The sequence below is a fragment of the Oryzias latipes genome, chromosome 10 (genome assembly GCF_002234675.1).
Source record: "Oryzias latipes chromosome 10, ASM223467v1".
Lineage (NCBI taxonomy): Eukaryota > Metazoa > Chordata > Actinopteri > Beloniformes > Adrianichthyidae > Oryzias > Oryzias latipes.
The window spans coordinates 6,528,243-6,542,526 of NC_019868.2; the positions used below are offsets into that span (position 1 = coordinate 6,528,243).

General features: G+C 44.0%; 2 protein-coding genes across 2 annotated transcripts; both read left to right on the plus strand.

Annotated features, from left to right (window-relative positions):
- On the plus strand, positions 1 to 4,116 carry LOC111948062 (heterogeneous nuclear ribonucleoprotein A0-like). Its single transcript, XM_023959448.1, has 2 exons — positions 1 to 111; positions 3,233 to 4,116. The coding sequence occupies exons 1-2, from the start codon at positions 1 to 3 to the stop codon at positions 4,010 to 4,012; spliced, it is 891 nt and encodes a 296-aa protein (XP_023815216.1). The 3' UTR covers positions 4,013 to 4,116.
- A 3,410-nt stretch (positions 4,117 to 7,526) lies between these two features.
- On the plus strand, positions 7,527 to 12,712 carry LOC111948063 (heterogeneous nuclear ribonucleoprotein A0-like). The gene is made up of 2 exons (XM_023959449.1): positions 7,527 to 7,637; positions 10,762 to 12,712. The coding sequence occupies exons 1-2, from the start codon at positions 7,527 to 7,529 to the stop codon at positions 11,539 to 11,541; spliced, it is 891 nt and encodes a 296-aa protein (XP_023815217.1). The 3' UTR covers positions 11,542 to 12,712.
- Positions 12,713 to 14,284: the final 1,572 nt, after the last annotated feature.

Genomic DNA, 14,284 nt, shown 5'->3' on the forward strand with positions numbered 1-14,284 from the left:
ATGTTCAACCAAGCCTGTAAGCTTTTTGTGGGAGGACTCAAGGTAGACACCAATGATGACGGGCTGCGCAAGCATTTCGAGCAGTTTGGCACCCTCATCGACTGTGCCGTCGTAATCTAGCCACAGGGGTGCAAGCCAGTAACTTCTGTGCCGGTCCAAGCCCGGATAAATAGAGAGGGTTGCGTCAGGAAGGGCATCCGGCGTAAAAATTGCCAAAATAACCATGCGAATCATCCACAACACTTTAGACATACCGGATCGGTCGAGGCCCGGTTAACAACGACCGCCACCGATGCTGTTAACCTACAGGGTGTCGGTGGAAATTTGACTACTGTTGGTGGAAGAAAGAGGGGAGGCAGAAGGGTCCGTTGCCAGAGAGAGAAGGGAAAAGGCAGGAACATAGGTTTGAGAATAGGGACTCTTAACGTTGGCACAATGACAGGGAAAGGCAGAGAGCTGGCAGACATGATGGAGAGAAGGAAGGTAGATGTACTGTGTGTGCAGGAGACAAGGTGGAAGGGCAGCAAGGCACGTAGTATTGGAGGAGGATACAAACTTTTCTATCATGGTGTTGATAGGAAGAGAAACGGGGTAGGAGTGATTCTGAAGGGGGAGTTTGTAAACAGTGTTCTAGAGGTGAAAAGAGTCTCAGACAGGATGATGAGCCTAAAGTTAGAAATTGAAGGGGTGATGGTGAATGTAGTCAGTGGGTATGCGCCACAGGTTGGCTGTGAGTTAGAAGTGAAGGAGAGATTCTGGAATGAGTTGGATGAGGTCATAGAGAGTTTTCCCAGAGGAGAGAGAGTTGTTATTGGAGCAGACTTTAATGGGCATGTTGGTGAGGGCAATAGAGGTGATGAGGAGGTGATGGGCAGGTTTGGTGTGAAGGAAAGGAATCTGGAGGGACAGATGGTGGTGGACTTTGCGAAGAGGATGGAAATGGCTGTGGTCAACACTTACTTCCAGAAGAGAGAGGAACATAGAGTGACATACAGAAGTGGAGGTAGGAGTACTCAGGTGGACTACATCCTATGTAGACGAGGTCATTTGAGAGAGGTTAATGACTGCAAAGTGGTGGTAGGAGAGAGTGTAGCCAGACAGCACCGCATGGTGGTGTGTAAGATGACTCTGGAGGTCAGGAAGAAGAAGAGAGGGAAAACAGAAAAGAAGACCAAGTGGTGGAAGCTACAGAATGAAGAAACTTGTGAGGAATTTAGGCAGAAGTTGAGGCAGGTCCTGGGTGGTCAGGATGAGCTTCCAGAGGACTGGGAAACTACAGCAGAGATTATCAGGGAAACAGGTAGGAAGGTGCTAGGTGTGTCATCTGGAAATAGGAAAGACGGTAAAGAGACTTGGTGGTGGAATGAGGAAGTACAGGAATGCGTCCAGAGGAAGAGGTTGGCTAAAAGGAAGTGGGATGTAGAAAGGACTGAGGAAGGTAGACAGGAGTACAAGGAAGCGCAGCGTAGAGTGAAGAGAGAGGTGGCAAAGGCCAAACAGAAAGCTTACGATGAGCTTTATGACAGGTTAGACACAAAGGAAGGAGAGAAGGACTTGTACAGGCTAGCCAGACAGAGAGACAGAGATGGGAAGGACGTGCAACAGATAAGGGTGATTAAGGACAGAGATGGAAAGGTGCTAACAACCCAAGAGAGTGTACAGAAAAGATGGAAGGAGTATTTTGAGGAGCTGATGAACGTGGAAAATGACAGGGAAAGAAGGGAGGAAGATGTGGTTGTTGTGGAGCAGGAAGTAGCAGAGATTGGAAAGGATGAGGTTAGGAAGGCTCTGAAAAGGATGAAGAGCGGAAAGGCCGTTGGTCCTGATGACGTACCTGTGGAGGTATGGAAGTGCTTAGGAGAGACAGCAGTGGAATTTCTAACAAGGTTGTTCAATAGGATTTTAGAGAGTGAGAAGATGCCTGAGGAATGGAGGAGAAGCGTTCTGGTCCCGATCTTTAAGAACAAGGGTGACATGCAGAACTGCAGCAACTATAGAGGAATAAAGTTGATGAGCCACACAATGAAGCTGTGGGAAAGAGTAGTGGAAGCCAGGCTTAGGAAGAAGGTGGGGATTTGTGAGCAGCAGTATGGTTTCATGCCCCGTAAGAGCACCACTGATGCCATTTTTGCTTTGAGAATGTTGATGGAAAAGTACAGAGAAGGTCAGAAGGAGCTGCATTGTGTGTTCGTAGATTTAGAGAAGGCGTATGACAGGGTACCGAGGGAAGAGCTGTGGTACTGTATGAGGTCGTCTGGAGTGGCAGAGAAGTATGTCAGAGTAGTTCAGGACATGTATGAGAGAAGTATGACGGTGGTGAGATGTGCTGTAGGTCAGACAGAGGAGTTCAAGGTGGAGGTGGGACTACACCAAGGATCAGCTTTGAGTCCTTTTTTGTTTGCTATGCTGATGGACAGGCTGACAGACGAGGTAAGACAGGAATCTCCCTGGACAATGATGTTTGCGGATGACATTGTAATTTGCAGTGAGAGTAGAGAGCAGGTGGAGGAACAGCTAGAGAGGTGGAGGTTTGCTCTGGAAAGAAGAGGCATGAAGGTCAGTCGTAGTAAGACAGAATACATGTGTCTGAACGAGAGGGATCAAGGTAGAAGCGTTAGGTTACAGGGGGCTGAGGTGAAGAAGGTGCAGGAGCTTAAGTACTTGGGGTCAACAGTTCAGTGTGATGGGGAGTGTGGAAAAGAGGTGAAGAGGCGAGTGCAGGCAGGTTGGAGCGGGTGGAGGAAAGTGTCAGGAGTGTTGTGTGACAGAAGAGTGCCAGCAAGACTCAAAGGAAAGGTGTACAAGACAGTGGTGAGACCAGCTCTGCTCTATGGGTTAGAGACGGTAGCAGTGAGACAGAGACAAGAGGCTGAGATGGAGGTAGCGGAGATGAAGATGTTGAGGTTCTCCTTAGGAGTGACCAGGTTAGACAGGATAAGGAACGAGTACATCAGAGGGACGGCTCATGTTGCCTGTGTTAGCGACAAAGTCAGAGAAGCCAGACTGAGATGGTTTGGACATGTTCAGAGGAGGGATAGTGGATATATTGGTAGAAGGATGTTGGAGATGGAGCTGCCTGGCCGGAGGGCAAGAGGACGGCCAAAGAGGAGATACATGGATGTCTTAACAGAGGACATGAAGTTGGCTAACGTTAGGGTAGAAGATGTTCATGATAGAGTGAGGTGGAAAAGGATGATTCGCTGTGGCGACCCCTGATGGGAAAAGCCGAAAGAGAAAGATCGACTGTGCCGTCGTCCCACACAAGACGGCGCAACGCTCTCGCTGTTTTGGCTTTGTGACCTACTTAACACCAGAGGAGGCCAACGCAGCCATGGCGGCAAGTCCACACACAGTGGAAGGGAACTGGGTTGAGGTCAAACGAGCTGTTCCAAAGAAACAGGCCGATGAGTCTGAAGCTCGTGCCAAGGTGAAGAAAATCTTTGTTGGTGGCTTGAAAAACGACATCCAAGAGGACGACCTCACCGACTACTTCTCTCAGTATGGTGAAGTGGAAAACTCTGAAATCATCTCAGAGAAGACGACCGGAAAGAAACGGGGTTTCGGCTTTGTGCACTTCACGGATGACTATGCGGCAGACATGGCCGTGGCTGTGCCTTTCCACACAGTGAACGGACACAGGGTTGAGGTAAAGAAAGCTGTTCCCAAGCAGGAGATGCAGGCACCCAGCAGAATCAGAATGACGCCAAGAGACAATTCACGCCGCACCATGATGGAAAACCAAAACGACGCCATGGATTATGGCCAAAATTACGGCTATGGAAATGGCGGAGGATATGGCGTTTATGGGGGGTGCTGCTGCCCATGCAGAGGCGGCTGTTCCGACCAACAAAATGGTTACGGAGGCGGCAATTCCTACCAGCAAAATGGTTACAGGGGCAGGAATGGCTACAAAGGTCGTGGCCATGGCCAGCAGTCTTCTGGCTCCGGTCCAATGAAAAAGTCTTTTGGTGGTCAGAGAAGCTCTGCTCCTTACACAAGAGGCAAACAGTAAAGACTTAGAGGAAACGTGAAATAATTGTAGGAAATTCACGTTTCAGAACACCTAAATTAATAAACAAACTTTTTATGATAATAGGAAATACAAAAATGAGGATTTAGACTTAACGCTTAAACAAATTTTTAGGAAAGTTTTTTTGTGCATATTTATTTTTTATTTAGTTGTAGGAATTTTTAATTTATTATAGCTCAACAATCCATTAATGTGAGGTTTCACCTTTATGAATTTGCATTTGGGAATAAAATGTTGTGCAATGCAAATCCATGTATTGATTCTAAAGTCTAGATTTTTTTCAAAAAGAGGTTTATTTTAATTTTAATAGCATTCCAATTGAAATTGTCTTTTGTAACAATTTTACCTGTCAAGTGATTTAGAAAAGAGGACCAGAACAGTTTAGGATGTAAACAATCAAAAAACATTGCAGAAATCAAAGCTCAACAGGTGGAATGGTGTTGCTCCATTCCCCTGTTTTAACTGCACCCCTCGGTGTACACACACAACAACAAGAGGAGGGGGGTCACGTCAGGCCCTGTCTCTTGTCTTGAGGTGGGATGGGCCTATGACTGATGCCGGGGTGGTGGGGGTGTCTTGGGGGATCCTGTTCCCCGTAACATCTGAGCTGGGAGGACCACGCTTTTTTTTAGCTGCAACAAAGACACTGACTTTGAATTAGAAAACTATGAACTTAACTATGTGATCAGAGCAGACAAAAAGGGTGGAGGAGTCACAATATATGTGAAAAGAAATATTAAGTTTACAGTAATTGATAAATCGTCAGTATCAATGGATGGAAAATTGGAATGTATTACACTTCAAATATGTAACGATTCAGGGGAAAATGTCATTATACGCTGTGTAGAAAGGTCACCAGGGTCAAGCTTAAAGGTGTTCAGTGACTGGAAGGAAAGGTGTTTAACTCTCAAAATAACAAAATATTATTCATCTGTGATTTCAATATCGATCTGATAAACATCAGCAAACATAAAACAACCAAAGATTTTATCAGCAGAATGTATGGAATGAGTTTATGTCCAGCCATAACAACCCAGCAGAATCACTACTCAAAATGCTAATCTGATTGAAAACATATTTACAAATAATATAGAATACACTCATATGAGTGGACCAATGACATGTGACATAACTGATCATTTACCATTTTTGAAACATGTCAATCAATCAATCAATCAAACTTTATTTATATAGTAATTTTCATATAAAAGCACAACTCAAAGTGCTTTACTTTAAAACAGAACAAAATTATACAAGCCTGAAAATTAAAATAGACAAGCACAAAAATAAAATAGAGCCCCCTCCCCATCCCCATACCTACACACAGCCCCCCACCCCTTTCACACCTCCCAACCCCTAACTGATGGGGATAGACAATGAGATATAGTTGTTTTTGGAAACGCTATTAATCATTTGGAGCTCCCTCTCTGTGAACAGCTGCATAGCAGCAAAATGCAGCATCACAGGCGGGGACCGCTCCACCACAGCAAAGTGGAGATGCAGGTCCCCATTTAAAGCTGCAGCGGCTGAACAGCAGCCGACCCAGAGGGACAGGATCCAGCTGAGGAAGCACCGGAAAGAAAAATGAGAATGAAAAAGTAAACAAACTGATAAAAGCAATAAACAAATAAACAATAAAACATTTAAATAAGGTAAACTAAAATAAATCTTTAAAAAATCTAGTGTAAATTCATAAAAAAAGATAAAATTTGATAAAAAAAAATAAAAATTAATTCATTAATTAATAAGTAAAAGTAGTAAAAATGAGCTAAAAGCCAGATGAAAAAGGTCGAGCCTTATCTTAAAAGCAACTATGCTCTCTGCAGCCCTCAGGTCCTCTGACAGATTGTTCCATAAATGAAGGCCTTAGTGTAAAATAAATGCCGCTGGAATGGTTAGAAGACCAGTCCAGAGGATCTCAGGGTCCGTGAGGGTTCATATTTGAGTAAAAGATCTGATAAATAAGAAGGGACAAGACCGTTAAGACATTGAAAAACTGTTAAAAGTATCTTAAAATCAATCCTGAAGCATATGGCGAGCCAATGCAGGGATTTTAAAATTGGGGTGATGTGAGCCCGCTTCCTGGTCTTGGTGACAACTCGTTCAGCAGAGTTCTGGAGAAGCTGAAGGTTCTTGATCTTAGTTTTTTGGAAGACCAGCTAGCAGGGCATTACAATATTCAATTCTAATGATGGCAAGAGAGAGTAGTGGGCGGAGCCTAGGCAATTTTCTAAGGTGATAACCACCTGTTTTATATGAAGGTTAAAAGTTAGCTTAGAGTTGAAAATAACACCCAGGTTTCTGACTGTTTCTGAATGGCATAAGGAAAGTCCTTTAGCTTCAGAAACTGTTTCTCTCTCTTAGCAGCAGGATCAATTGCTAAAATTTCAGTTTCTTCCTGGTTGAGCTGCAGAAAATTATTTGTCATCCATGATTTCACATCTAAAATACATTTAAAAAGTGCTTCTATTGGCCTTGTGTCATCAGGAGCTATGTACAGCTGGGTATCATCAGCCTAGCTATGAAAGCTGATGTTGTGGCTTGTGATGATATTCCCCAGAGGAAGCACGTAAATGTTAAAAAGCAAGGGGCCGAGGATGGAACCTTGAGGTACACCACCATTAATTTCATGGACCCCAGAAAAGTGTGCGTCCATGCTCACCATAAAGTTGGACTGGTGTGGACACGATGGGGGCAGGTGATGTCTGGACAGAATGTCTGATGTTGGCAGCTAAAACATTGCTGCCTAGTGGACTGGGAGGATCCCATCAGTTTCCATCAAATCTGATGAGGCTGGAAGCAGACTGGAGCCAGGTACAAAAACTATGCAAAACTATTAAATGAAATAACTCAGTATGGGTGGGATTGAATGAGGCTGCTTCTTTCCACTCCTTTTTAAGCAATAAATCAAGCTCTAAAACTACTAAAAATCTATATAGTGCGGGACTTTGTAGTCCTCTGGATTTTAAAAGCAATTCGGACACCACACTCACCACTTTTATTTTACACGCCAAATATGACATCATCGATTTCACAAAGTTAAAATCTAATTGATTCGAGCGTTTTGCAACGATTATTAATGAATCTTCTGTCCTTTGAAGATAAAAATGTTGATGGTTTATTAAAAATACACATTTAAATACATTTTTTGGGCCACATTGGTTCTCATGTTGTAAACTTGCATTCTGTTCAATAAAGTTTTTTTAAAGCAAAAACAATGCGTCACCACTGCGCAAGCTTGGATGATGTAATATGTCAGATGAAAAAAAAACATGTCATCAGATGATGTCACATTTCATCAGATGAAGTCGCATGTCATCAGATGACGTCGCCTTTTCATCAGATGATGTCAGATGAAGTCAGATGATTTCAGATGACATCACATTATCACAGCTTGAAATCCATGAATACACCCACTATCCTTTCCATCAGCTATCTCAAGTTTTCAAGGTTGCTTTAAAGATTAAACCAAACACATCTTACGAGTTACCAAAAAATGTTCAACCAAGCCTGTAAGCTTTTTGTGGGAGGACTCAAGGTAGACACCAATGATTACGGGCTGCGCAAGCATTTCGAGCAGTTTGGCACCCTCATCGACTGTGCCGTCGTAATCTAGCCACAGGGGTTGCAAGCCAGTAACTTCTGTGCCGGTCCCAAGCCCGGATAAATAGAGAGGGTTGCGTCAGGAAGGGCATCCGGCGTAAAAATTGCCAAAATAACCATGCGAATCATCCACAACACTTTAGACATACCGGATCGGTCGAGGCCCGGGTTAACAACGACCGCCACCGATGCTGTTAACCTACAGGGTGTCGGTGGAAATTTGACTACTGTTGGTGGAAGAAAGAGGGGAGGCAGAAGGGTCCGTTGCCAGAGAGAGAAGGGAAAAGGCAGGAACATAGGTTTGAGAATAGGGACTCTTAACGTTGGCACAATGACAGGGAAAGGCAGAGAGCTGGCAGACATGATGGAGAGAAGGAAGGTAGATGTACTGTGTGTGCAGGAGACAAGGTGGAAGGGCAGCAAGGCACGTAGTATTGGAGGAGGATACAAACTTTTCTATCATGGTGTTGATAGGAAGAGAAACGGGGTAGGAGTGATTCTGAAGGGGGAGTTTGTAAACAGTGTTCTAGAGGTGAAAAGAGTCTCAGACAGGATGATGAGCCTAAAGTTAGAAATTGAAGGGGTGATGGTGAATGTAGTCAGTGGGTATGCGCCACAGGTTGGCTGTGAGTTAGAAGTGAAGGAGAGATTCTGGAATGAGTTGGATGAGGTCATAGAGAGTTTTCCCAGAGGAGAGAGAGTTGTTATTGGAGCAGACTTTAATGGGCATGTTGGTGAGGGCAATAGAGGTGATGAGGAGGTGATGGGCAGGTTTGGTGTGAAGGAAAGGAATCTGGAGGGACAGATGGTGGTGGACTTTGCGAAGAGGATGGAAATGGCTGTGGTCAACACTTACTTCCAGAAGAGAGAGGAACATAGAGTGACATACAGAAGTGGAGGTAGGAGTACTCAGGTGGACTACATCCTATGTAGACGAGGTCATTTGAGAGAGGTTAATGACTGCAAAGTGGTGGTAGGAGAGAGTGTAGCCAGACAGCACCGCATGGTGGTGTGTAAGATGACTCTGGAGGTCAGGAAGAAGAAGAGAGGGAAAACAGAAAAGAAGACCAAGTGGTGGAAGCTACAGAATGAAGAAACTTGTGAGGAATTTAGGCAGAAGTTGAGGCAGGTCCTGGGTGGTCAGGATGAGCTTCCAGAGGACTGGGAAACTACAGCAGAGATTATCAGGGAAACAGGTAGGAAGGTGCTAGGTGTGTCATCTGGAAATAGGAAAGACGGTAAAGAGACTTGGTGGTGGAATGAGGAAGTACAGGAATGCGTCCAGAGGAAGAGGTTGGCTAAAAGGAAGTGGGATGTAGAAAGGACTGAGGAAGGTAGACAGGAGTACAAGGAAGCGCAGCGTAGAGTGAAGAGAGAGGTGGCAAAGGCCAAACAGAAAGCTTACGATGAGCTTTATGACAGGTTAGACACAAAGGAAGGAGAGAAGGACTTGTACAGGCTAGCCAGACAGAGAGACAGAGATGGGAAGGACGTGCAACAGATAAGGGTGATTAAGGACAGAGATGGAAAGGTGCTAACAACCCAAGAGAGTGTACAGAAAAGATGGAAGGAGTATTTTGAGGAGCTGATGAACGTGGAAAATGACAGGGAAAGAAGGGAGGAAGATGTGGTTGTTGTGGAGCAGGAAGTAGCAGAGATTGGAAAGGATGAGGTTAGGAAGGCTCTGAAAAGGATGAAGAGCGGAAAGGCCGTTGGTCCTGATGACGTACCTGTGGAGGTATGGAAGTGCTTAGGAGAGACAGCAGTGGAATTTCTAACAAGGTTGTTCAATAGGATTTTAGAGAGTGAGAAGATGCCTGAGGAATGGAGGAGAAGCGTTCTGGTCCCGATCTTTAAGAACAAGGGTGACATGCAGAACTGCAGCAACTATAGAGGAATAAAGTTGATGAGCCACACAATGAAGCTGTGGGAAAGAGTAGTGGAAGCCAGGCTTAGGAAGAAGGTGGGGATTTGTGAGCAGCAGTATGGTTTCATGCCCCGTAAGAGCACCACTGATGCCATTTTTGCTTTGAGAATGTTGATGGAAAAGTACAGAGAAGGTCAGAAGGAGCTGCATTGTGTGTTCGTAGATTTAGAGAAGGCGTATGACAGGGTACCGAGGGAAGAGCTGTGGTACTGTATGAGGTCGTCTGGAGTGGCAGAGAAGTATGTCAGAGTAGTTCAGGACATGTATGAGAGAAGTATGACGGTGGTGAGATGTGCTGTAGGTCAGACAGAGGAGTTCAAGGTGGAGGTGGGACTACACCAAGGATCAGCTTTGAGTCCTTTTTTGTTTGCTATGCTGATGGACAGGCTGACAGACGAGGTAAGACAGGAATCTCCCTGGACAATGATGTTTGCGGATGACATTGTAATTTGCAGTGAGAGTAGAGAGCAGGTGGAGGAACAGCTAGAGAGGTGGAGGTTTGCTCTGGAAAGAAGAGGCATGAAGGTCAGTCGTAGTAAGACAGAATACATGTGTCTGAACGAGAGGGATCAAGGTAGAAGCGTTAGGTTACAGGGGGCTGAGGTGAAGAAGGTGCAGGAGCTTAAGTACTTGGGGTCAACAGTTCAGTGTGATGGGGAGTGTGGAAAAGAGGTGAAGAGGCGAGTGCAGGCAGGTTGGAGCGGGTGGAGGAAAGTGTCAGGAGTGTTGTGTGACAGAAGAGTGCCAGCAAGACTCAAAGGAAAGGTGTACAAGACAGTGGTGAGACCAGCTCTGCTCTATGGGTTAGAGACGGTAGCAGTGAGACAGAGACAAGAGGCTGAGATGGAGGTAGCGGAGATGAAGATGTTGAGGTTCTCCTTAGGAGTGACCAGGTTAGACAGGATAAGGAACGAGTACATCAGAGGGACGGCTCATGTTGCCTGTGTTAGCGACAAAGTCAGAGAAGCCAGACTGAGATGGTTTGGACATGTTCAGAGGAGGGATAGTGGATATATTGGTAGAAGGATGTTGGAGATGGAGCTGCCTGGCCGGAGGGCAAGAGGACGGCCAAAGAGGAGATACATGGATGTCTTAACAGAGGACATGAAGTTGGCTAACGTTAGGGTAGAAGATGTTCATGATAGAGTGAGGTGGAAAAGGATGATTCGCTGTGGCGACCCCTGATGGGAAAAGCCGAAAGAGAAAGATCGACTGTGCCGTCGTCCCACACAAGACGGCGCAACGCTCTCGCTGTTTTGGCTTTGTGACCTACTTAACACCAGAGGAGGCCAACGCAGCCATGGCGGCAAGTCCACACACAGTGGAAGGGAACTGGGTTGAGGTCAAACGAGCTGTTCCAAAGAAACAGGCCGATGAGTCTGAAGCTCGTGCCAAGGTGAAGAAAATCTTTGTTGGTGGCTTGAAAAACGACATCCAAGAGGACGACCTCACCGACTACTTCTCTCAGTATGGTGAAGTGGAAAACTCTGAAATCATCTCAGAGAAGACGACCGGAAAGAAACGGGGTTTCGGCTTTGTGCACTTCACGGATGACTATGCGGCAGACATGGCCGTGGCTGTGCCTTTCCACACAGTGAACGGACACAGGGTTGAGGTAAAGAAAGCTGTTCCCAAGCAGGAGATGCAGGCACCCAGCAGAATCAGAATGACGCCAAGAGACAATTCACGCCGCACCATGATGGAAAACCAAAACGACGCCATGGATTATGGCCAAAATTACGGCTATGGAAATGGCGGAGGATATGGCGTTTATGGGGGGTGCTGCTGCCCATGCAGAGGCGGCTGTTCCGACCAACAAAATGGTTACGGAGGCGGCAATTCCTACCAGCAAAATGGTTACAGGGGCAGGAATGGCTACAAAGGTCGTGGCCATGGCCAGCAGTCTTCTGGCTCCGGTCCAATGAAAAAGTCTTTTGGTGGTCAGAGAAGCTCTGCTCCTTACACAAGAGGCAAACAGTAAAGACTTAGAGGAAACGTGAAATAATTGTAGGAAATTCACGTTTCAGAACACCTAAATTAATAAACAAACTTTTTATGATAATAGGAAATACAAAAATGAGGATTTAGACTTAACGCTTAAACAAATTTTTTAGGAAAGTTTTTTTGTGCATATTTATTTTTTATTTAGTTGTAGGAATTTTTAATTTATTATAGCTCAACAATCCATTAATGTGAGGTTTCACCTTTATGAATTTGCATTTGGGAATAAAATGTTGTGCAATGCAAATCCATGTATTGATTCTAAAGTCTAGATTTTTTTCAAAAAGAGGTTTATTTTAATTTTAATAGCATTCCAATTGAAATTGTCTTTTGTAACAATTTTACCTGTCAAGTGATTTAGAAAAGAGGACCAGAACAGTTTAGGATGTAAACAATCAAAAAACATTGCAGAAATCAAAGCTCAACAGGTGGAATGGTGTTGCTCCATTCCCCTGTTTTAACTGCACCCCTCGGTGTACACACACAACAACAAGAGGAGGGGGGTCACGTCAGGCCCTGTCTCTTGTCTTGAGGTGGGATGGGCCTATGACTGATGCCGGGGTGGTGGGGGTGTCTTGGGGGATCCTGTTCCCCGTAACATCTGAGCTGGGAGGACCACGCTTTTTTTTAGCTGCAACAAAGACACTGACTTTGAATTAGAAAACTATGAACTTAACTATGTGATCAGAGCAGACAAAAAGGGTGGAGGAGTCACAATATATGTGAAAAGAAATATTAAGTTTACAGTAATTGATAAATCGTCAGTATCAATGGATGGAAAATTGGAATGTATTACACTTCAAATATGTAACGATTCAGGGGAAAATGTCATTATACGCTGTGTAGAAAGGTCACCAGGGTCAAGCTTAAAGGTGTTCAGTGACTGGAAGGAAAGGTGTTTAACTCTCAAAATAACAAAATATTATTCATCTGTGATTTCAATATCGATCTGATAAACATCAGCAAACATAAAACAACCAAAGATTTTATCAGCAGAATGTATGGAATGAGTTTATGTCCAGCCATAACAACCCAGCAGAATCACTACTCAAAATGCTAATCTGATTGAAAACATATTTACAAATAATATAGAATACACTCATATGAGTGGACCAATGACATGTGACATAACTGATCATTTACCATTTTTGAAACATGTCAATCAATCAATCAATCAAACTTTATTTATATAGTAATTTTCATATAAAAGCACAACTCAAAGTGCTTTACTTTAAAACAGAACAAAATTATACAAGCCTGAAAATTAAAATAGACAAGCACAAAAATAAAATAGAGCCCCCTCCCCATCCCCATACCTACACACAGCCCCCCACCCCTTTCACACCTCCCAACCCCTAACTGATGGGGATAGACAATGAGATATAGTTGTTTTTGGAAACGCTATTAATCATTTGGAGCTCCCTCTCTGTGAACAGCTGCATAGCAGCAAAATGCAGCATCACAGGCGGGGACCGCTCCACCACAGCAAAGTGGAGATGCAGGTCCCCATTTAAAGCTGCAGCGGCTGAACAGCAGCCGACCCAGAGGGACAGGATCCAGCTGAGGAAGCACCGGAAAGAAAAATGAGAATGAAAAAGTAAACAAACTGATAAAAGCAATAAACAAATAAACAATAAAACATTTAAATAAGGTAAACTAAAATAAATCTTTAAAAAATCTAGTGTAAATTCATAAAAAAAGATAAAATTTGATAAAAAAAATAAAAATTAATTCATTAATTAATAAGTAAAAGTAGTAAAAATGAGCTAAAAGCCAGATGAAAAAGGTCGAGCCTTATCTTAAAAGCAACTATGCTCTCTGCAGCCCTCAGGTCCTCTGACAGATTGTTCCATAAATGAAGGCCTTAGTGTAAAATAAATGCCGCTGGAATGGTTAGAAGACCAGTCCAGAGGATCTCAGGGTCCGTGAGGGTTCATATTTGAGTAAAAGATCTGATAAATAAGAAGGGACAAGACCGTTAAGACATTGAAAAACTGTTAAAAGTATCTTAAAATCAATCCTGAAGCATATGGCGAGCCAATGCAGGGATTTTAAAATTGGGGTGATGTGAGCCCGCTTCCTGGTCTTGGTGACAACTCGTTCAGCAGAGTTCTGGAGAAGCTGAAGGTTCTTGATCTTAGTTTTTTGGAAGACCAGCTAGCAGGGCATTACAATATTCAATTCTAATGATGGCAAGAGAGAGTAGTGGGCGGAGCCTAGGCAATTTTCTAAGGTGATAACCACCTGTTTTATATGAAGGTTAAAAGTTAGCTTAGAGTTGAAAATAACACCCAGGTTTCTGACTGTTTCTGAATGGCATAAGGAAAGTCCTTTAGCTTCAGAAACTGTTTCTCTCTCTTAGCAGCAGGATCAATTGCTAAAATTTCAGTTTCTTCCTGGTTGAGCTGCAGAAAATTATTTGTCATCCATGATTTCACATCTAAAATACATTTAAAAAGTGCTTCTATTGGCCTTGTGTCATCAGGAGCTATGTACAGCTGGGTATCATCAGCCTAGCTATGAAAGCTGATGTTGTGGCTTGTGATGATATTCCCCAGAGGAAGCACGTAAATGTTAAAAAGCAAGGGGCCGAGGATGGAACCTTGAGGTACACCACCATTAATTTCATGGACCCCAGAAAAGTGTGCGTCCATGCTCACCATAAAGTTGGACTGGTGTGGACACGATGGGGGCAGGTGATGTCTGGACAGAATGTCTGATGT

What these genes read in the sequence shown, in the direction of transcription:
- LOC111948063 (XM_023959449.1), top strand. Translation starts at nt 7,527, where the DNA reads ATGTTCAACCAAGCCTGTAAGCTTTTTGTGGGAGGACTCAAGGTAGAC. An exon ending in CCCTCATCGACTGTGCCGTC is followed by an intron (nt 7,638 to 10,761) that starts GTAATCTAGCCA and finishes AAAAGCCGAAAG; the next exon opens with AGAAAGATCGACTGTGCCGT.
- LOC111948062 (XM_023959448.1), top strand. Translation starts at nt 1, where the DNA reads ATGTTCAACCAAGCCTGTAAGCTTTTTGTGGGAGGACTCAAGGTAGAC. An exon ending in CCCTCATCGACTGTGCCGTC is followed by an intron (nt 112 to 3,232) that starts GTAATCTAGCCA and finishes AAAAGCCGAAAG; the next exon opens with AGAAAGATCGACTGTGCCGT.